This window comes from Nelumbo nucifera, chromosome 3 (assembly GCF_055504915.1).
Source record: "Nelumbo nucifera cultivar China Antique chromosome 3, China Antique-T2T, whole genome shotgun sequence".
NCBI lineage: Eukaryota > Viridiplantae > Streptophyta > Magnoliopsida > Proteales > Nelumbonaceae > Nelumbo > Nelumbo nucifera.
In genome coordinates this window covers 105,584,328-105,606,823 of record NC_142651.1, presented here as the reverse complement: position 1 = coordinate 105,606,823, position 22,496 = coordinate 105,584,328, and the positions used below count along the sequence as shown (strand labels likewise).

The 22,496-nt window shown below is 36.5% G+C and overlaps 1 protein-coding gene across 4 annotated transcripts in view; it reads right to left on the bottom strand.

Moving 5' to 3' along the window:
- LOC104598841 (Polynucleotidyl transferase, ribonuclease H-like superfamily protein) overlaps positions 1–19,361 on the bottom strand; it is a 36,841-nt gene extending 17,480 nt beyond the window's left edge. The window contains exons 1-5 of one of the 4 annotated variants that reach the window (XM_010261082.2): positions 19,227–19,361; positions 7,417–7,563; positions 5,124–5,808; positions 4,903–4,987; positions 616–700 (exon numbers count right to left, since the gene is read on the bottom strand). In XM_010261082.2, coding sequence (XP_010259384.1) covers positions 616–700; positions 4,903–4,987; positions 5,124–5,808; positions 7,417–7,555 — 994 coding nt within the window. In that variant the 5' untranslated portion in view covers positions 7,556–7,563; positions 19,227–19,361. Of the gene's footprint in view, positions 1–615; positions 701–4,902; positions 4,988–5,123; positions 5,809–7,416; positions 7,575–9,645; positions 11,466–19,226 lie in introns of those variants that run through there. The other 3 variants (XM_010261080.2, XM_088901430.1, XM_010261081.3) reach the window with 3 other exon arrangements.
- Between the last annotated feature and the right edge of the window lie 3,135 nt (positions 19,362–22,496).

The following is a 22,496-nucleotide window of genomic DNA, read 5'->3' as shown; positions in this document are numbered from 1 at the left end:
TGGCCCTTTTTGTAGGCAAGTATATACTACCTACCCCTTTCTTCATATTTAGTTACATCAGGCTCTCCCAAGGGACCTCCTCCCAAAATAGATGAGTCCTATTTACTCCTTGTCTGCCCAAAGCATCAGCCACACTATTAGCACATCTAGGAGCAACATGGAATTTTGCATCCAATTCTTCTGCCATCCCACTACTACTTTAGAATTACGCTCCACCATGTTCCTATAGTTAAAGTTCTGACTCAGCCTTGGCCCTTATAGAACTTCCAAAAGCTCTACCTTAGTAGAGCCACCATATCTACAGGGCCCAAGACAAATGTCATTTAAGTCCCAAAATATCTTCTAATTACACTCGATCCCAGAGGTCCCATGATTCTCTAAGCTGCAGCCTTCAAAGTTCAATTTGGTCTTAGGTTGAGTTGGAGGCAAACATTGGATCAGTAATCTTATCCTAGATAGGCAGCAACGGTTTGCCAATTTGTGATAATATTCTGTAGTGAAATGTGCAAAGAGAGGCATAGTTTTCACCCAGTTCACCACCCTCACCATAAATAATTCATTCCAATAATCAAATTTAATTCTCTGGAGAGAGAGAGAGAGAGGGACTTTGCATGCCTTTTTTCATAGGACTTTGAAGGGAGTATCTCTCACATAATTCATCAACCTTCTCTGAGTAGCCCGCTTCCATTGCCAAATACACCTGTTAGAAAACATATATATCCATCAAAAACTTTCAAGTAGCATGTTGACATATAAGATTTCCAAAGAAAATCCAGTGCCAATCAATAGAAATTTTTTGAATACTCCATTTCCAACACAACTAAACTACCACATTGATCAACCTCTGTGCTTTATTTCTTAACAAAATTCCAGAGCCCTAGAACTTCTAATTCATTCATCTTTTTTGCAGATTTTGTGATTTCTATCAGCTAGCTCATCGTTTCCATTACTAATGGAGGAAATTATTATTTGTCACAATGTACTTAGAAACCATATTGCTGCACTTCAATTAAAAGAAAGCAGAAAAAAAAAAAATCTATTGACAAACAGAACTTGAGATGCAACAAATATTGAGAAATAGGAACATCCCCAAGATAGGTGCTGATTTCACAGGATTGGCTATCATGGGCCCCTTAATCATAAAAGGGACAACACCTAACACTCAATGGCGCCTTGTGTTTCCACACACACACACACACCAAAAAAAAAAAGGTTTATATTTTGTCCTCTTGTCATGTGAAGCCTCCATTACCAGACAAGGACCATAGTTGCTTGTATATCCAATACATCAAAAACATTAGCATCAATATCAGGTTTGATGTGTTAAGACAACCTTAGATTGTTGTGGCCTCTTTGCACACTGCAATAAACTGCAATGCAATACAATAGACAAGAACATGCAGATGATGTCTTTTTTTTTCAATTTTTAGTTGATAACATGATTTTCAATAATTCAACATGGTGCATGTTCTTCCATTTCCATATATTCCTCATTTTCAACAACTGTCCACAATTTACAATTTTAGCTCAGTAGAAAAAATGGTGGGAAACCCTATTCAACACATTGACCCCTCCAAGAATTTAGGAACTCGCAAGCCATAACCACAAATATTGTGCTGTGAGACTCAAATTTTCGGATGCATAAAAATAAAGGATTACAAGGTGTAACCTTCTGTTTTGTCTATTCAGACTTTTCCTCTTTTTGGTTGGGTGTAACCTTTTTTGAGAGAGGCTTCACCTCGTGCCTTTCTTGGGGATACTTGTAACTTATCTATCTGTTTGATTAATGAATTAATTTTTCAATTATAAAAAAAAAGGATTGCACTCTATTAGAAAATGACCATACCATTCTCTGCTAAGAATAAATTTGTCTGCTAGTACATACGGATTACAGGCCACTAAAGTTAAGTGCAGAGGGAGATACTGCAAATAACCAAAAATAAAAGCAACAAATAATTCTAGATTAATAAAAACCATAGCATGTGGTTAGATGGACCATGTTCAATGGTCCATGGTTCATAATTAGAAACTTCTGGAAGAACACTGATAACGTAGATAGGGTCTTACAGTCATTAAACTCAAATTTATTCTGAAGTGTTTGTACCTTAGTTATTTTATCCAATGCAAAATTTAGATTTTACAAGGACTGATCACAATTTATCATAATGCAAATAGAACTGCAACACCAGTAACTTTACATTTTAATTGCATTAGTTGATTATCTATGCCTTAAGACCTTAAAACCAGGTGAACTAATTTGCAATCCCCCAAAGTCATCACAAGGTTTCCCAATTAAGGCTATTTGAAATGGGTTAATTCCAAAGAAAAAATTAGGGCTTTTTATTAAGAGGTCTATTATCTGAAAATCAACATTTGTGAGACCTTAAAGGAAAAGAGGCAATATTAGGCTTTATCACCCCATAAATGCTTTATTTGCAATGCAAGCAGTAAATCTACTTTTCGCTTACTAATCCCTTGTTTGTTTACATCTTGCATTTGAGAGTGGTTTTTCTCTATTTGATTGCAGGTGGAACTCTCCTGGAGAAATGTACAAGGGCAGCAATCTTCTCGTCTATTTGGGAAGAAAGGAATGAGAGAATATTTACAGAGAGATCTCGTTCATAGGAAACCAAATAGAAGATTTTGGTTTTTGACCTCGAGTGTCTTCTTCTCTTGTTCTTCCTTCTTCCAGTCCCTATGCTCTACTCCTTCCCCCTTGTTGTTCCCAGTTAAAGAAGTTTGGTCAAGGCCAATTCCACCTAAAATTGTTGGTTTTTGTTGGGAAGTGTATTATGGTAAAATTAATACTGCAAACAATGTACAAAAAAAGAGACCTTATTCATGCTTGTCCCCCAATTGGTGCATTTTATGTAAAGTGCAGAATGAGGACTGTTATCACCTACTGATTTCTTGCTCTTTTATAGTAAATATTTGGAATTGGTTTTTTATGCTGTTTGGGTACAGGTGGAACCTGCCTCCTGAAGCAAATCTGCTTTTTGATCCGTCTTTTTTTGGTTGGCCAACAAAGAGAGGGAAAGTAATGTGGAAATGCATTTGGGCAGCCCTCTTATGGACCATTTGGGAGGAAAGAAATGCTAGAATTTTCCAGGAGGAGAGAAACATTGCTGAAATAAAGGATTGTATACTGACAAGGGCAATCCTTTGGCTAAAAACTACTGATCTCTTTGTGGATTACTCTAGTGATGACCTTCGAAGAAGTTGGGCAGAAGTGGCCTCCACCTCATCCAAGAAAAATAAAACACAAGCAAGTTGGTTACCCCCTATGGAAGGGGTTGTAAAGTTGAACTTTGATGGGAGCAGTCAAGTAATCCAGGACATTTAGGTATAGGAGGGATCTTAAGGAAAAATGATGACAACATTCTATCCTTATTCTCAAGTCCAGTGGGTTATGGAGACTCTACAAGGGCTGAGATATTAGCTGTGGTACAAGGACTACAGATTTCCAAACAACTTGGAGTGACTAATTTGATAATTGAAGAAGACTCTAAGGTGATAGTGGGATGGATGTCGGACCCAGAAACTGTTGTTTGGGGATATAGGGATATCATCAAAAAAGTCAAATGGCTTACAAGAACCATGTCAGTTAGATTCAGTGGGTTAGTAGATCGGCAAATGCTTTGGCAGATTCTTTAGCTAAACAAGGGGCTTCAAGGGATTCTCTGTTTTTGGCTGTTTTGTAACTGTAATCTGAAAAGAGTTGGGCTTGGAATCACCTTTAAGGGGAGGTAACACCTCGTGCCTCCTCTTGGTTCAAGTGATTCAGTGGCAAAAAAAAAAAAAAACTTTAGATATCTTTGCCCCTTTCACCATGGATTACACTTTTATAAGTGTTTATTAAAGAGAAATGAAAATAGGCAGTATCAAAGAGGCACGGGATGCTACCTCTCACATAACAAACAAATTACAAAAGTCAATTACAACTGAGCCCAATACAACAAATTATCCCTATTTACCCCTTGTTTAGCCAACACATCTGCCATAGCATTAAGCTGTTATCCTAACCCAACGTATTCTCAAATTCATGTTTCTGGTTAGCCATTTAAATTTATTCATCTCATCCCTAAAGCACCAGGTTATAGACTCTGGATCCTTAAACCATCCTATCAGGTCAAAACTAAACTTTGATGGATATGATATGGGCAATTCAGGTTTGACTGGCATTGGAGGAGTATCTAGAAATAGCCATGGAGAAATAATAGCCATGTTTTCTGGACCAATAGAAGTGGAAACTCAATAACGGCTGAATTATCAGATGCCCTTCAAGGTCTAAGACTGAGTAGAAAACTTGGCTTCAGAAATGTAAAGTTGGAAGGAAATTCCAAGGTAGTGGTGGATTGGCTTAAAAATACTAGCCAAGTTTTCTGGACTAGCTTTAAGTGGGTTTGTAGATCAGCTAACAGATTGGCTGACGCCTTGGCTTGGGGGGGCAGAAAATGTAATGCTTGTAAATATACTATTCTTCTCAATAAATCATCCAAACAGAGGCACAAGGTGCAGCCCCCCATTACAGGATCAAATTACAATTGAGCCAAAAATAGTACACACTTATGGACCCCATGTTTTGCAAAATAACCAGCCATCTTATTTGCTGGTCTCCTTTCCCATTGGATGATAGTAGTCATATCTCTACTTAACCACTTAAATCCTTTCATTAACTCCCAGTATTTCCAAGTCACTGTCTCCAGTTCCTTCAGCCATCCATCCCATTATCAATAAATAAAAAAAAAAAAAAATTAATTTGCAACCCATTTAGGAGTTCCATTCCAAAGTCAGATTATTCTTAGAATAGTAGATGCATATGATTTGAAGAACAAATTCCAACAAAGTTCCCAAACCCGAAGATGTGATATAACAACATCTAATGCCAAAGCAAGTTGTTACCAGGTATTGAACAAGTTGAATATCTTTGTTAGTCCTTGTCTCGGCAATATCCCAACATCCTTTCTCCGCTAACTTCTTTAGTGTACTGCAATTTTAATGGAATATTCTAATTAACTGAGGGGAAAAAAAGAAAACCACTCCTCTAACCATAAGGGTGTCAAGAATCCATAAAAACGTATAGAAAAGAAAGTGAGGTGACAAATGAAGTTGTAAAAAAACACCTCTCTTTGTACATATGGTATACATGTGGAAATTCCTGCTGAAGATTGTTATTCTTTATAATCTCATAAGCATTCTTTAGCATTTTCATGTCAATATATTTTTGGACAAGTATAGATAACATTGGCTTTCCCATAAATGCTGCCCACTTTTCTGCTGCTTTGAATTGGTTGCCTTCCAGCATCAAGTCTAAAAAACATTGGCTAGATTGGCAGATGGAGAAGCGTTCTGAGAGGTTCACAGCTGTCATATAAGATTTAGATTTTATCAATCCACATATGTATTGTTCAATACATGCCCTTGCTGTGTCCAAACTACCACCACTCAGTTCTGATCCACCACATATAACTCTTGCAATGTCTTCCAACCTAACATCAAAATTTTCAAGCAGCTTTACAATGATCCTGTCCTCGTGGATGATCAAGCCAGCAACCACATTGATAAATAACTGCGCTGCCAGATTCTTTGCTTCAGAAAGATCTATTGGGATGGATTGTCCAATTTGCAACCGCCGAAGAGCAGATACCACCAGGTGACTGAAGCCTTCAGTATATGGAGGTCCTAGTAAGGGTATGACATAGAGACATTGAACAACAAAAGTGGCAGGTCCAGGGTAAGGATCATTATGCAGCATTTTGTGGACTTGTTGCTGAAGAACTTGAAACTTCATCGTTGCCTTGCATGTACCTAAAAAGGTTAGAACTTAGAACGCAATCAACAGCAAACAAGTGTTTGGAAATATGCACAAAACATTGCCTTTGCAGACTATCAAGGTTAGTTAATAAAGAATACATAGCATAACCAGGTTGACCTTTACAATGCTTCTCTTTTCTTGCATTTTAACAAATTAAGAGGTCTGGCACAAAGCCATGGAAGAGAAGGGGACAAATATCTTAGTTTGGTTTAGTCTAAAATAAAATGCAGAAATGGAATAAAGGTATATTTATTGTCAATGTACCCCAGTCCCCTGGCCTCTCAGGTCAAGACTGCAAGTGCAGAAATTGAAAAAAAAAAAAGGTTGCTTTTTTATTTTTTTTGATAAATGAATGAATTTTATTAATCACCAAAGATAAGGAGTACAAGCATCCTGCATCCCAAGGAGAGGCACGAGATGTGACCTCTCCAGAAAAGTTAGATACAGCTTCCTAGATTTACTAGAACAAGTTACAAACTACCCCTAAAAAGATTTTCCCTGATACCCCTTGCTTGGCCAATGAATCAGCCACAGTATTTGCCAACCTGCTTACCCATTTAACATCAACTATCATATTGCTGGTCAGCCACTTCACTTTTTTGAGGTCTCTATAGCCCAATAAAGGTTCATTTATTGTCAATGTACCCCAGTCCCCTGGCCTCTCAGGTCAAGACTGCAAGTAGTTGCATATCTTTTTTTTCTTTTTTGAAGAAAGGCAAAGTATATTCTATTAATTCAAAAGTATATGGTCCTCTGTACAATGAGTTTCTGTACAAGTGTAAGCCATATCAGGACCTCAGAAAAAGTCTATCCTCAAAAAAGAAACAGCAAAACTATCATTCTTAAATACATTATGAATAGACAGCCAATCTCTAAGAAACCCCACCACCATATTGATGACTTCTTCATATGTAGCTTTCTGTACAAAAATTCTGATATTTCTCTCACACCAAATAGCCCAAATCATTGCCAGGGAAATAGCCAACCAGCAAACTTTCCCTTTTTTAAGTCATTCCAGAGACCTGCCACTCTTCCAAGAGTGCTTTCACTAATTTGGGAAAGCACCAGTTTAGGTTTACTGCCTTCAAGAAATGGTTCCACACTACTGCAGCAAAGTTACAGTTCCATATCATATCAAACCAAGGTAAACCCTAGATTTGATCCTGTCAACTAGTTTTACAAGAGAATTTTCCAAGTACAGTCCAAAAAGATACACCTAGGTTTTTGTAGCACCAACTTGACATGCAATTGAGGGCATGACCCCATGCCTACAGAACTTTGGCTTGGCCCAGTGTTTATCTGTCATCCATATATTTTCAATGAAAAACTCTACTCATTCATTCAGTCACATATAAGGATGTGGTCACCATGAGTATGGAACTCTGGCCTGGTCGAAATTACCATCTGATTCATATATAGGCATATACCATAGATAGCCTTTTATTTGAATCACACAAGAACATAATCTCTACTGCAAATAGATGACAACATAAATAAATAAATAGACAAGCTATAAACTTAGGACGTTAAATGTATTACAAATAATGGAAAGGCAAAGCAAATATAAAAAAGTGATTGTGATTCAGTCCAATTAAACATACCATGGGCATAACATTCTTTAAGAAGGTACACAAATACAGCTGGTGAAACACGGGATAAATCTGAGGAAGCATGCAAGCAAAGGGTCCACATTTGATGAGCTTCTTTCTCCTCACTCCCAACTCTTTCCACCGATTCCATGCTAGAAACTAGGGAAAACCTAGAAACAAAAGTAGGGCAAATGAAACTAATAGAAACAATGTTGTTAAAATTTTACGATTTACAATACAATTTATGATTTGAGTCATGAACCACAAGGGATTCAATATGAATTTTATGTTTGAATCCTTTTCTGCAAAAATCTCATGATTTTTGTTCGAATCTTACAATTTATACAATTCCTATGATTCATTGTGATTCAAATCAATTCAATTACAAATCAGTTATCTACTTTGTCACTGTTTTGATTATATTTAGTTTTGTCAAGGGTGACTTGTTTTAAAGATTTTACTAGAAATTGATTTATTTACGGTATTTAAGTCCATATATTGAGTTTGTTTCTATCATATGTTGAACAAAGAGCCATTGTGTGTGGATTATTTGACTTTCACGTTAAACTTGATTATATCATCTTAGACTTCTATTTATAGAAAATAGCCAACATAAATAACCAGGCTAAAATGATATGTTAGAAGACCTTCAGGAAAGAAACTATAAGATCATCTCAATTCTAGAATTTCTATCTGTTCAATCAAATAAACAGCCCATAACCTTTTTGAAAAAGTTATTAAGGGGATATATCAATCTTAAAAAAGCAGAAGAACCTAATGTGATTCTATTCCAGAATATGCCAATTACATGGCATATCTATAACTCAGACAATCAACATTAGTAGAACTAATTAATGAGTAAAGAACTATAGCTCCAAATAACTGTGATTACCATAAATAATAGCAATAATTAACTTAACGATAGCTTGGTTTAGTTATTGGTAAAATGTGAGCACCACCTCTCTTATGAATATGGATGATTTACACTCACTGATTATGCATCTCTGAATGATCTCCAATATTATACATAAAGCATTTCTGCAATTTTGCCCATGCATTTGGTAACTAAAAGCCCACAAACATGATTCAACAACAAATGAAAAGTGCAATTCTCCATTATTGTCGAAGTTAAACAAGTGACCAGCTAGCATAGAAAAGTAGTTAGCATGACTGATGTCAATGTCACGAAAGACACGGGTTATATTACCTGAATAACCTCCATACTTTCATACTGTTACAATTAGAATTGAGGGGCACCAGAAGGCAAATTGATGACAGTATAATCATTGAACATTAAGTAACTTAGATGGGGAAGGTACGCATAAAAAGACAAGGGCTCCCCAATGGTTAAGTGGAGTTGTCAATCGATCAGGTCTACCCAATGGAACTGACCTGAATAAATTGATTATGTTGGTTATGGTTCTGTGGTTTGTGTCCCGACTAAGACCTTTATAAACTTAATAATGTATAAAGGTCTCCTTATTTTTCTTGTAATCATTGTTATATTTCTTCATGTCTATCTTTGAAAAGACTTGTGAGCCGGCCAATGTGTCTAACATGTCATCAAGATGGCGTATGGGAAACCTGAATTTAACTGTAATCTTGTTAATGGCATGACTATCAACACATATACGCCAACTACCATCTTTCTTTGGTGTGAGCAAAGTTGGTACAACACACGGGCTTAAGCTCTCACAGATCAGCCCCTTCTTCAACAACTCTGTTACTTGTCTTTGGAGCTCCTCATGCTCCTTAGGGCTTATTCTATAGTGGGGTAGGTTAAGCAATGCTACTCCCGGCATTAAATCTATATGATGTTGTACATCTCTTAGGGGAGGAAGGCCATCGGGTAATTCTTCAGGCATCACATCAGCATACTCATGAAGTAGCTTCTTCACCAACTCTAGAACAGGTGTTAACATCTTTTGCAACCAGCACATAAACAACATCCAAATTCCCATCTTCTTAAGCCAATTTATTTGAGGTGAAGAGTGTAGTGATTGGCTTTGTTTCCTTCTTTGGAAATGAATCAAGTTGCATTGGTTTAAGAGTTATCTTCTTATTGTCTTTCACAAAGCTATATGTGTTCTTGTCCCCATAATGAATGGTCTTATGATCATATTGACATGGGCGACCCAAGAGAATATGGCATGCATCTATTGGGACAGCATCACACCATACCGATTCTTCAAATGTATTACCAATAGAAAAATTAACGAGGCATTTAGAAGAAACTCTTACCTCATTTCCTTTGTTGAACCACAGAATACGATATGGTCGGGGGTGTTGAATAGTCTTGAGCTGTAATTTATCCACCATCTCTTGAGAAACAAGATTCTCACTACTACTGTCAATAATCAAGTTGCACAACTTCCCACCAGTTGTACAACGTGTCCTAAAGATATTCTTTCTCAACCAGTCCCATAATAGTGATTCTTGAGGTGCAACCATAGAGTGTCGTATCACTAGAGCTTCACCCTTAATATCCCCATCCAAGTTTTCTTCCTCTAAAGTATTAGCTTCAGTAGTTTCAGCCACTTGTTCATCCTCAATATGGCCTATATCATCTTGTTGTTCATCAGTGACTTCATCAACCAAATGTGTTTGCCCTACAATCCTTCTCTTAGGACATTCATTTGAACGATGTCCCAACTCCATACACCTGAAACATCTAATAGTAAGCTGCCCTTGACTGCTCTTTGTTGCATTTGAAGTCCCTTGGACTGTAGATCGTGTTTGGTTGATCACACAACCCCTACCAGCCCCAACACTTCGACCTACTGATGAAGATGTACCTTGGACAGCACTTGGCCTCTGCCCTGAGCTTCGACTCAATTGAGCTTCAACCTTTAATGCTAGCTGATATGCATCCTTTACCGTATACGAGCAATGTAGGCTGACTTGATCTTGTATTGGCAACCTCAAACCATTGATATAACTACTAACTTTTTGTTGTTTAGTTTCTAACATATTTCTCTGAAGAGGTAATCTATTAAACTCTTTTGTGTACTCCTTCACACTCTTTTCCCGATGCCTTAAATTCTGCACCCTTTGGTAAAGAGTTTGCTCATAGTCTGGTGGTAAAAATTGGGATTTCAGCTTCTCTTTCTTTCTTCCCCAGGAACTAACCTTTCTTTTCCCCTTCCCTTCTCTATCCCTTTGGTAATTTTTCCACCAATCTAAGGCTGTCCCATGCATCTTTGTTGTTACAAGCTTCACTTTTCTTTCTTCATTCATTTCTTTCCAATCAAAATAATTTTCAATGTTTTCCAACCAGTCAAGAAGCTCTTCAGGTTCCAACTCACCATCAAACTCGGAAATATGAAGTTGAACACCATGACCTTGATTGGATTGTAAAGCTTGCACTATTCGGTCTTCCCAGCGCTGGTTGTTATTCCTTCCATGCTGATCACCTTTAGGTTGCTCAATGTCTTCACTTGATGCTTCACTAATAATGTCAGTGAGTTGTTCATCAACTCTAGGAGCTTGTCTTCTTCTTCCTAGCCCCAAATCATTTGCTATGTCACCACCCCTAGCAGCATTTTGAGCTACAAGTTGGGCAAGATGTTCAATCTATTCTTGCAATCCTCTTATAGCCTCTTGGAAAACCTCTACAATAACATGTTGTGGTCTTCTACCACCCCTACCATGTCCACCCCTTACAGCCATGATAATATAGAGAAACACAAGGAGGAGAGAACTTTGAAACAAACCCAAGGAAAGAACTTGCTCTGATACCACTTGATGTGGACAGAAAGACAAATTACATGCAATACCTCAAGTATACAGCAATAAGCACAAGGAATACCAAGCTGAGAACAGCAAAATAAGTTAGATTTTTAAGTATTTCATACCTGAACCTGAAGTAAAACTCCTCCTGGAACAGTTCCGCTACAATAACAATGGCAGCAAGCTGGCCTCCCGCGTGGACACGCAGCAATGGAGGGATTGGAAGGTGCCAAAATGGGTTGACTCCTCAAAACCCAAGCTCCCAATGCTTGAAAACCCTAGTTGGGCCTGAGCTACAGCTCAAACAAGAGAGGAAGAACCAAAAAAGACCCCTACAGAAACAGCCCCCTTCTCTTTTATAAGACTCACTCCAGCAAGCCAGTTAAAATATTTACACATAAGCCCCTAGAATGTTTCCCTCTCACAAGCAACTCCTTAGGCTCAATTTTGAAGGAGTACAAATGCAAAGATGTAGAGTGCAAAGCCTTATATTTTGTATTATTTTGTATGTATTTGCATTTCTACTCCTTCCAAACTGAACCTTAAGAACAAACAAACTTCAAATGAACCCTCAAAAGATAACTTTTGTTACAAAAAGACTCAAGAGACCAAAACCCAACAGATATGCACCCAACCGCCCCCAACCAAAAGTCTAACTTATAAAATGACGAAAATATCCCTTGGTTCCAAACTGGCAACAAAGCTACCCTAAAACAACAATTTGGGATCCTACTACAAGAAAAACATACAAAACAGAATACATTCACACATTTATTTTTTTTCTTGCCTCGTCACAAATGAAATCAAGAAGTTCAAATGACTGATAAAGAATATATCTACTTCTATTCAGTGGGTGGGGAGATCAGCAAATGCTTTGGCAGATGTGTTAGCCAAGCAAGGGACAAACAGGGAAGACCTTTTCTGGGCTCAATTGTGATTTGTGTTGTTCTTTATTTTCCTTGTAATTTGTTGGGGGAGGCTGCAACTTTTTTTATTGGAAACGGTAACTTCATTAAATAACTTTCCAGATTTAAGTACAGCTGTCAACTTCTAAGTAGGTGTTGAGCCCCCAGTAATCATTCTTACAAAACTGCCCAGATCATACTCTCCCTCACAATCCCTTGTTTAGCCAACGTGTCAGCTAAACCATTGGCTGATCTCCTTGTCCATTTGAAGCATGCACCAATTTCCCTTGTTATATTGTGGATTTCAACTCGCGCCTCTCCAAGGGTTGTATGAGCTTTCAATCTCAAACCTATTTATGATCTAATAAAATTATCATCATTTATCAAAAAAAAAAAAAAAAAAAACAGATTTGCTGATTGCTGCCACTAGCCTATCCATTGACCAAGATTTGTCTTCAAAAATTATTCTATTCCTTTCCTTCCAGATATTCCAGCATATTTTAAAAAGGATGCAGCTCCAAATTATTTTTGCTTTCCTGCTTCCTCTTATCTTTGGCCAGGAAGAAAAAATTTTCTGCAGGTGATCTTGGGTGAAAATCTCTAACCCCAAACATGGCTGTGAACAACCTCCAAATAAAACCAGCTATCTTGCAGGAGAAAAACAAGTGGCAAATGTTTTCCTCCTGCACTCTACAAAGAAAAACACATGTTTGCCATATTAAAACCTCTCGATTTCAGGTGGTCCACTGTCAGAATACTGTCCATTGCCACTAACCATGCAAAGGCTTCAACCCTGGGGGGAACTGGACTCCAGCTTGATCTGAGCTTGAATTGTCCCTAGCTAGAGCAATGTAGTAGAATTTCACAGAAATTCCCATGTGAACATTCTTTCCACCATAATTCATCCCTTGAGCAATCTGAAATTTTCACCTTCTCTAGATTCTCCAGCAAATAAATGCATTCATTGACTTCCCTATCCAACAAAGGTCTTCTGAATTTTGGACATCAAACCAGCTGTCCCCGGCCGCCTATACAATCTTGGACATAGCTCACTCAGCTTGCCTACCCCACACCAATCATCCTCCCAAAACCTAATCCTTGCTCCTTCCCCTACTGAGAAACGGTTAAACTTCTGAATTCCTTATTGAACTTCATAATCTCTTTCCAAATATATTATATTTATTACATTACGACCACACAACACATATATCATACTTATTTTATAAATGTATATGATTATTGATGCAGAAGCCAACAAGTCAAATCTGGGATTCCCTGAATTTTTATGTAGTTATACATGATAGAGGTACTTTGGTAATCTTCAAGTAGCTATTTTTTGATTGGTACGCTAGTAGTTTTGCATTTGCATGATTTTCCTAATTGGACATTATCATGTTAGTAGATTGAACATTGGAGTCACAGTCCCACAACTCAAGTAGAATGTCTTACCCTATTCCTAATTTAGTGTCTTAGTAATTTTTTAGTTGGTTTTAGAGTAGGAAACAAGGGAAAAGAGTTGTTCAATGCTCCACTTTTTGCCATTAAATACATGTTAAGGCCTTCTCTTTTAGACATCAATTGACATAATGAGTTTTACTTCTAATGTTGGACTGGTTCTAATTTTCTTGGTGGTGTTGATTCCTTCAAGAAACTATTAGATACGATTCCTAATAGTTCCTTTAGGTGTTGGTTCCAAAGATGCCCAAGTGTTGATTCCTACATAAAAGTTAGCCTCTTTTTCTTATTCTGCATGTTTGTCCTGCATCAAATTGGTATTAGAGCTTATAATCTGCCGCTATGTTCTTATAAATTTTTTTTAAGAGTAAATAAAAAATTCCATAATAAATAAAAAGAGAATACGGAAGAAAGGTGATAAGAAATCACCCGAGAGAAGAACAGACTACCTTAGACACTTCTTACACTAAAACAGCCAGCAATGAAGAAACACTTTGAAGAAAAAAAGAAAAAAAAAAACTAACTCCTCCAAAACCAGATCCTAGACCAAAACAAGGTCAGCTACAGAACAGGCAAGATGAGACTAACAGAGGGAAGAAACTAATCTTCCCCTATAAACACCTCCTTTTTGTTATTGCCTTGTTCATCCCAACTCCCTCTACCAAATGCCCACTTTCTCGAACTTTCCTCCTTCTTCTTCCTCTCAAACTCTTCAAAGGCTTTCTTAGCAAATTCCTCACCTCCCCAGAAAACAATTTCTACATCCCTTTTAACTGCTGCTTCAATAGAAATACTTCCAAATTTCTCCAACCTTCTTTCGAGACTTTTATCAAGGCCTTTTACAATAAAAATGGACTCATTCTCAGTTACAGCTTCATGTTGACCAGATTCCAAATGCTTACCCGGATTGGATGTTGCAGATTCAACCACATTAAAATCTTTTTTTGCTTCCCCCCTCCTACCCAAATCCACACCTAACCTCCCAACTACCACCTCCTCAAAACATTAAAGTGGCCAACCCTATGGCATAAATTCTTTGCAAACCAAGGAGATATTATTTACTCGTACATCTTATTGAATGTTGGAATGTTGGAATAAATAAGATGCTAAATCTTGCAAAAAAAACTTCCAATATCTCTAAATTGCAAGAACAATAAGATGATAATACTTTAAAGTGATGAAGAATGACATTAAAGAAATACATACATGCAAACAAAAATTGATATTAAAAATTACAAGAGCTTCAATTTGAAGTTGAGTCATCCGAGGTTGAAATTCTTCAAAGAAGAATGTTAATACTCATGATCAGTTTGACGTTAATGTTTAAGAAGATGTAATTGTAGATTTCAGACCTCAGAGGTAGAGTCAAATGAAGACACTAAGGAACATATCATAATTAAACTGAATATAGCACTAGATTTCAGATCCAAAAGGTTTGCAATGATAAGAGAAAAGAAGATTCAACAAAAGATAAGTTAGCTAGTAGTTGATAGTACTGATAATCTAGTTGAGAAGATTATGGAGGATAATGTTTTAGGCTTTAAGAGAAGAGCGGCCCCAATCACTTTTCAAGCATGTGTAGTTATGAAGATCCTTTTTTGTCATGCATGAGAGACATGCTTGACATCCAATCTTGTTGAAGAACTTTGGAAATTTGCTGAAGTGCATTCTAAGACAAGCAGCTTTTTATCCTCAAGTTCTTTAAAGCTCAAGGGTGATAAACTGTAGGAGAAAGCAAGGTGCTAACCAGCTGGTTGGTAAGGTCTCCTGCTGGTCATAGCAGAGACTTGGGATCAAATCCCACCTGCACCTGGGTTGGATGGGCTACCCCTGTTGTGTAGCCCTTCAAAAGAAATCAAAAAAAAAAATTGTAGGAGAATAATGTAGAAGCCAATATATCAAATCTGGGATTTTTGGAATTTTAATGTATTCTTTGATAGTAGGGGCATTGCAGTAATCTTTCTGTATCTTTTTTTTTTTTTTTGAGTCATTAATAGTTTTTCCTAATTGCATTAGGAGTCAATTTTCCTAATTATATAGGAGTTGCTTTTCCTAATTAACTAGGATCTGTTTTTCTAATTCGACAGAGCCATCTTAGCATATTAGAGTCATAATCCTAAGTCAAGTAGGAGTTGTCTGATTCCTAGTCCTATGTCAAGTAGGATTTGTCCTACTTGAATCACACGTCAAAGTCCTAGTGATAAGTCAAGTAAGAGTTGTCCTATTCCCAATAACCGTTTTGTATTGTTTCTTGGTTGGTTCTAGATAGGAAAAACAGGTAAGGGTAGGCCAGTGTTCCCCCTCTTTGCCTATATATACCTTTATGGCCCTCTCTTTTCTTTTTTTTGTTGTTGTGCTGTTAAATTTTGAGTATTTCTTTTTTTTCCATGGTATTGGTTTCCTCTAAAAGCTATTAGGTGTCAATTACTAATAGTTGATCTAGGGGTTGATTCCTTGGGTGCTGTTTTCTAGGCCATCTTAGCCTCTTTTTCTTATTTTTCTGGTCTGTGTATAAAAAAAGGTCCATTACCCAATGATGGTCCCGGCTATCCAGGGATTTGGGAGGGATAGACTGGATACGGATCTAACCTTTGACATCTTTTTGCACAAAGTGACCACTCTTAGACTTATTCCTAGTCCTAAGTCAACTAGAGCATATTTTGCACCAAATGGTGGCCCCTAAACAAATAAATATTTATTGCAGTCCTAAATAAATATTTCTAACATTTGTTTCAGATTTATTGTCTTCACTTGAGTCTATTTGTTTAGATCCCCTCAAACCTGACACAAGAATTTGGACCCCTAACCTGAATGGTTTGTTCACTTGCTCCTCTTTCTTCAAGTCCCTTTATTCCACTTCTGCACCTCAGAATTTCCCAGTTAAAGAATTTTGGACTAGGCCCATTCCCCCAAAGATTGTTGTTTTTCGTTGAGAAGTTTATTATGGTAAGATTAACACCTTTGAAAACCTACAAAAGAGAAGACTAAATTGGTGCTTATCCCCTAATTGGTGTGTTCTTTGTAAATCTCAGAATGAGGACAGTCACCGCTTACTGATCTCTTGCTCCTTTGCTACAGCTTTATGGAATTGGATTCTTACGTTGTTTGAGTGTAGGTGGAACCTGCCATTTGATACTAGTTTGTTGTTTAGTCCGTCTATTTTTGAATGGCACACAAAGAGAGGGAGAATTATGTGGAATTGCATAAAGAAAGGAACACTAGAATCTTTTGTGAAAAATAACGGAGCTTCTCGGAAGTTAAAGAATGTATTTTGACAAGGGCAATTCAGTGGATGAAAACTCTAAAGATCTTTGATGCGTACTCTTTTGATGACCTATGGAGAAGTTGGTTAGCAGTGGCTAATACTTCTACCAGGAAGGGCAGACATGGGGTTGAATGGATGCCACCAGGGGAGAAATTTATCAAGCTGAACTTTAATGGAAGTAGCTGAGGAAATCCAGGACCTTCAGGCATAGGAGGAGTGCTAAGAAACAAAGATAGTAACGTGATATCTTTGTGCGGGTGTGGGAGACTCTTTAAGGGCCGAATTACTGGCTGTTGTACAAGGAATCCAGCTTGCAAATCAGCTAGGCATAGAGCATCTGATTATTGAAGGAGATTCCCAAGTGATAGTGGGTTGGCTGAAGGACACTGTGATTTGGGGTTTTAGAGATCTTCTCAAAAGGTTAAATGGTTAACAAGGAATATGACAATCAGAGTTCAGTGGGTAGGCAGATCAGCAAATCCATTGGTTGATTCACTTGCAAAACAAGGGGTTTCCCGGGATACTTTATTTTGGGCTTCAGTGTAATTTCTTTTGTACTTATAATTCTGTAATTAGCTTTAAAGGAAAGGTCACATCTCGTGCCTTTCCACGGGTTGCATGTAACTCTTATTTGCTGGTTTAATAAAATTTCACTCATTTATCAAAAAAATAGATAAATATTTCTAACATTAAACCAAGAGAACCTGAAACCATAACAAGAAAAGGTGTGAAAGGAAACAATGAGGGCCCCAGGATTTTATGATAGGTCTTCTAATAATTCTAGAGGGCGGGTTTACCTGATGCAAGAAACTTTCTGTTCTCGGTACATTACACTATTTTAGTTATAAATTTCCAAAATACCCTGTCCAAGCCCTCAGACTCCTTCAGACACGATATCCTATCATGTAGCATGTTAATTAGGTTCACTTCCGCTGATAAAAAAAATTAGGTTCACTTTCCTTCAAACAGTCTTCAGTTTTTGGAAATCTCACATTTTAGGAGCATATGTATTGCATTTCCCTCATACTTTTTGCTCATAATACACTAGGCATCCTATAGCCTCTCTTTTGAAATGATCTACCATGTAGATACTGTCAAGAGAGGAGAAAAAGTTGAATAGACAGGAGTAATCACATTGGACCATTGAAATACCAACACGTTATAAGAGAATATAAGCAATTAAAACAATGGTTGGGAGAAATTGTAAAATGGGTGCATCGGCTAATGGACTGGTGGATGGGTTTGCAAGGCAAGGAGTCGGCAGGGAGAAAATGTATTGAGGTCTGATTTTGTAAAAGGGAGCTGTAATTGTAATGCTCTTGGTGGCTAGCCTTGCCACTTCTATGTATCTCTCTGTACTAGCATTTTATACAGTAATGACAAGTTTTTCACTGTTATCTATCTCTATCCAACAAAAAACAAAACAAAAAGGGTTGAACACGCACTCCTTCAACCTGTTGCAAAGGAGTACACAGGACTCGATCCCAAATCTACCACCTAGAGAAGGGTGACCTTTGAAAAAAAAAAGGTATGCTCATTGGTCAGAATGTAACAAGAAAATCCTTGTAACAGAAATCTGACCAAATGAGCTTGCATGGTAACAAAATATTCCATCACTAAAAGTTGTTTGAAATGTCAAACACAGAGCTAATACCACAACAATGAAAACATTAAAAACACTCGTGCCATTCTAATTCCATGATAATGCCAACAGTCAAGCTAAACATTTCCATGCAATGTTTGAAATATGTGTTGCATGTAAGGCTACAAGAAAAGAGATGAAATATCTCCACCTATTACATGTTACAACTCTCATTTTAAAATTTATTTCAATCTGTATATGTTACTATGCAATTCTTCTTCTTCTCCTCATCCCTCATGACAAAGGATTGAGATAGATGCCAGTACAATGAACTTCACCCAGTACGACTTTGTACGTTAGCAGAACATTTCCATCAAAGTCAACAATAATATTGGTATAGTTCGAAAGGAGATTAGAGAACACGAGTAACAAGTAAAGCCGTGAATGCTTGATCAAACAGACCAAAAAAGCAGGTTTCGCCATTCTGCACGGGCGTTTTTTTGAACAGCAGAACACAGTGTATAGTCGGGAATCAATTTTCCGTTTCATACAAACAAAGACTAAGCATTGCAGCAAATTCATAATCACCAATCTCACCATTAATCCATTACACACCACCAAATGAAGCAATATCCACGATACAAGACCTTAGACAGATAGACCAAAACAAAGAACTCATCGAAAAATCAATATAAACGAAAATTAAAAAAAAAAAAAAGGAAATGAAATGAAATAGGAACTTCGTCGATGAGATAGCTGACCGAATAGCCGGCATGCATAAATGTCAAAGTAGTTTGGGGTAACTTAATAATATGGATTAAGATGAAGGAAAAGAACAGATATTGCAAATAAGAAAATAAACAGATTCGAGTTCAACAGCAGTTACCTTGCTGGATAGAAACCGAAGAATTTCAAGGCTTCTGAAAAACTGCTTAAGAAGCTTTTTTCCCTCCTTCCGTTTGTGCGAGAACTGCGAGCTACATCGAATAAATAAATGAACAGTGCGACATGCAACCTCACTTACTGGATTTTATATCGTCTTTCCCTCGTTCCGTTTGCTATCTTGCGCCGGATTCCAATCGAGCGAATGATGGGGATATTCTGTATATACCGAATAGTTAATTCCAATCGAGCGAATGATGGGGATATTCTGTATATTCTGTATATTCCAATCGGACTCAAATTCGAATATGACATGATTTCATTCGATAAATATTCGAATTTGATCGATTATTTAATTCTTATATATAATATATAAAATATTTAAATGTTTTATATAATTTATATATATAATAATTAAATTATATAAATAATTTATATATTTATATATCTTTTATAAATAAAATATTTATTAATTACCTAGAATAATTAATTGATCGAATTTGAATCGAATATTCGAATATTTAATCGAATTCGAATTCAGATATTAATTTTCAAAATCCGTCAGATATCGAATTTTCTAATCGGATTCGAATTTGGATATTGCTTGATCCGATTCGAATTCGGTCCGTTTACACCCTACAAGGAAATCAAAAATTTTAGAATTTAGAAAGTTTTAATATAATAGACTCGTGCAATGCAGAGAATAGTGTTGAAAAAGATGCCTACATTGCATTCAGTTCTTAACTAAATTGGTTTGTGCAGTCAATTAACTTTAGATGATTCTAACATTTCTCCTAATTTCTTCCTATCTTTCATTTGCCACACAAATGAAGGAGAATTTGAAGCTATGGTGGAGAGATTCACCTCCAAGTGATTCTTCTAGAAATGGCTCTTCTTTTTGGCAACCTCCAAACTATGGTGTATACATGTTGAATTCTGATGGAGGCTTTACTAGTCTTAATGACGCTAGTTTTGGTATTGTGATTAGAGACAGGCAATGAAACTGTATTGCTGCTTGTTTTGGCCCATGCCCTTCTTTCTCAGGTATTCAATCGGAGGCAATTGCTATGTGTCAAGGCCTATTATTGGCCCGTCAATGTGAGTTTTTTCAAATTATTCTAGAATCAGATTGTTTGAGCTTGGTTCTTTCTGCTAACAGAATATTTCAGATTTTAATCCCAAAGTTTTTTGTAAACATAAATTGTAATGGCCTAACTCACTATGTAGCTAAGAAGGGCCTCCAGGATCAGGGTCAATTTGTTCTTAATTGCCCTGGTTAAGGTCTTTAGCTTTGGCTGATCTAGGCCTACCTAACTCTCTTGTTTTACCCCTGTTATGGGTTCTATTTTGAATGATAAAGTCTCAATCCTTTTTTGTTCGAGAGGAAGAGCTCGAATGAGGTATTATTGTTGGGTTTAAAATAATGGCATAACGAATCATTTTAAAATTACATGAGGTTATTTTTTACTTTGGTCTAGGTTTAAAATACTATTTCAGATCTTCTATTCATACGCAAACACGTCCAATGTCTTGGAAAGTGGGTTTTTCATGTTAGACCAAGTGTTATCAAATGAGGCCACATGACAGATTAAGGGACCGGTTGGTAACAGCCAGGTGACTGAATATCTTAGAGGCCATATGGTAATATAGTCGAATAAAGGAATACAAACCTAATATTCCATTCAGCTGTAAGAATCTGAATACGAGAAAATTTCGATCACTACCTTGTATTTTGGTTCGAATGGCAATTTGGTCTCTTAACCTTAAAATGCGACAATCCATTCAGAATTTTTAAAATGTGACAATCCAGTATTTGCCGTTAATGAATCGTTAAGTGATATTTGAAAAGTCAAAAATGTCCTTTAAATGCCATATAATTCTCTTTATCAATCATTTAAACATTGACAAAAAACTGAACAGTCTCAAATCCTAACATTTTCTATTAAAAAAAGTTTGTGAATATTTAGAATAATCTAGAATTTGGGATTGTTCATTTTATTGTCAATGTTTGGATGGTTGATAAAGAGAATTAGATGGCATTCTAAGGGCATCTTTGACTTTTCAAATGTCACTTAGCGGTTGATTAACGGACTAGTTAATGGTAGGTACTGAATTGTTACATTTTGAAAGTTCGGATATTGAATTATCGCATTTTAAAGTTCAGGGACCAAATTATCACTCGAGCCAAATTACATGGTACTGATCATGAATTTCCCCTTTAATATATGGCTTACAAACTAAAAAGACAAATCAATAAACTGCCCCCAAAGCCTCATGATAGAGATTTTATGGTAGGACCGTAGGAGATGCGAGAGCAAAGTCTTAGGGGTTAGAATAAGAGTTGCTATATATATATATACATATATAAAACAAAACAGTCAAGAAATTTTCTCCTTTTTTTTGAATTTTTTGTTTTTTTATTCCATGTCATTTTTGAAACAACCAATAAGATGCACTTTCCCAATAACTTAAATAATCTCTTCTCCTAAAATTTATCCTAAACTACCTCCCCCACTTTCTCGAGAATTATCTCTAATTCCTATTTATCTCCACAATTACCTCTAATTTAGTAGAGAGTTTCTCTACTAAATTATCTCTAATTCCTATTTATCCTCTCCCCTACCTTTTATCTATATCTATCTACAAAAAGTTTGGATTAAAAAATTTAAGAATTACTTAAATATTTTAACAAAATTATATAATAACTTTAAAATATTTATTAAAAACACAAAATATAATTTTATATTTTTACAAAATACATCACAAAATATAATTCATGTGTTGTGTCAAAGATATTGCCAGCCCTAAATCTTAATGAGAATGTTAGAATTTTAAAAACACTATTAAGATTGACACATTTATCAATCATATTAAATGGGTTAACACAATTTTAACATGAACATGATTAAGGTAAACTCAAGCTCACTAACTTTGTATCATGTTTGGATCATATTCATGTGTTGTGTCAAATATTGACAGCCCTAAATATTAATGAAAATGTTAGAATTTTAAAACACTATTATGTTTATTCCTCAACTTATCCCCATCTACACTCAATATTAACCAAAGTAAAATCTTTGTTTCATTCTTTGTTGTTAAAACCTCCTAAAAATTAATCTCTGCAATGGAACCAAAACAGCCGGTGTTGTCTTAGTCATATGCGACGTACAAACCAAACATGGTGAGCTCCATTAATTCTCAGGCAAGGCATATTCCATTGCTATCTTTTGGGATGGGATCTAGTAGGCACAACATAGAAAGCACATTCAATGAG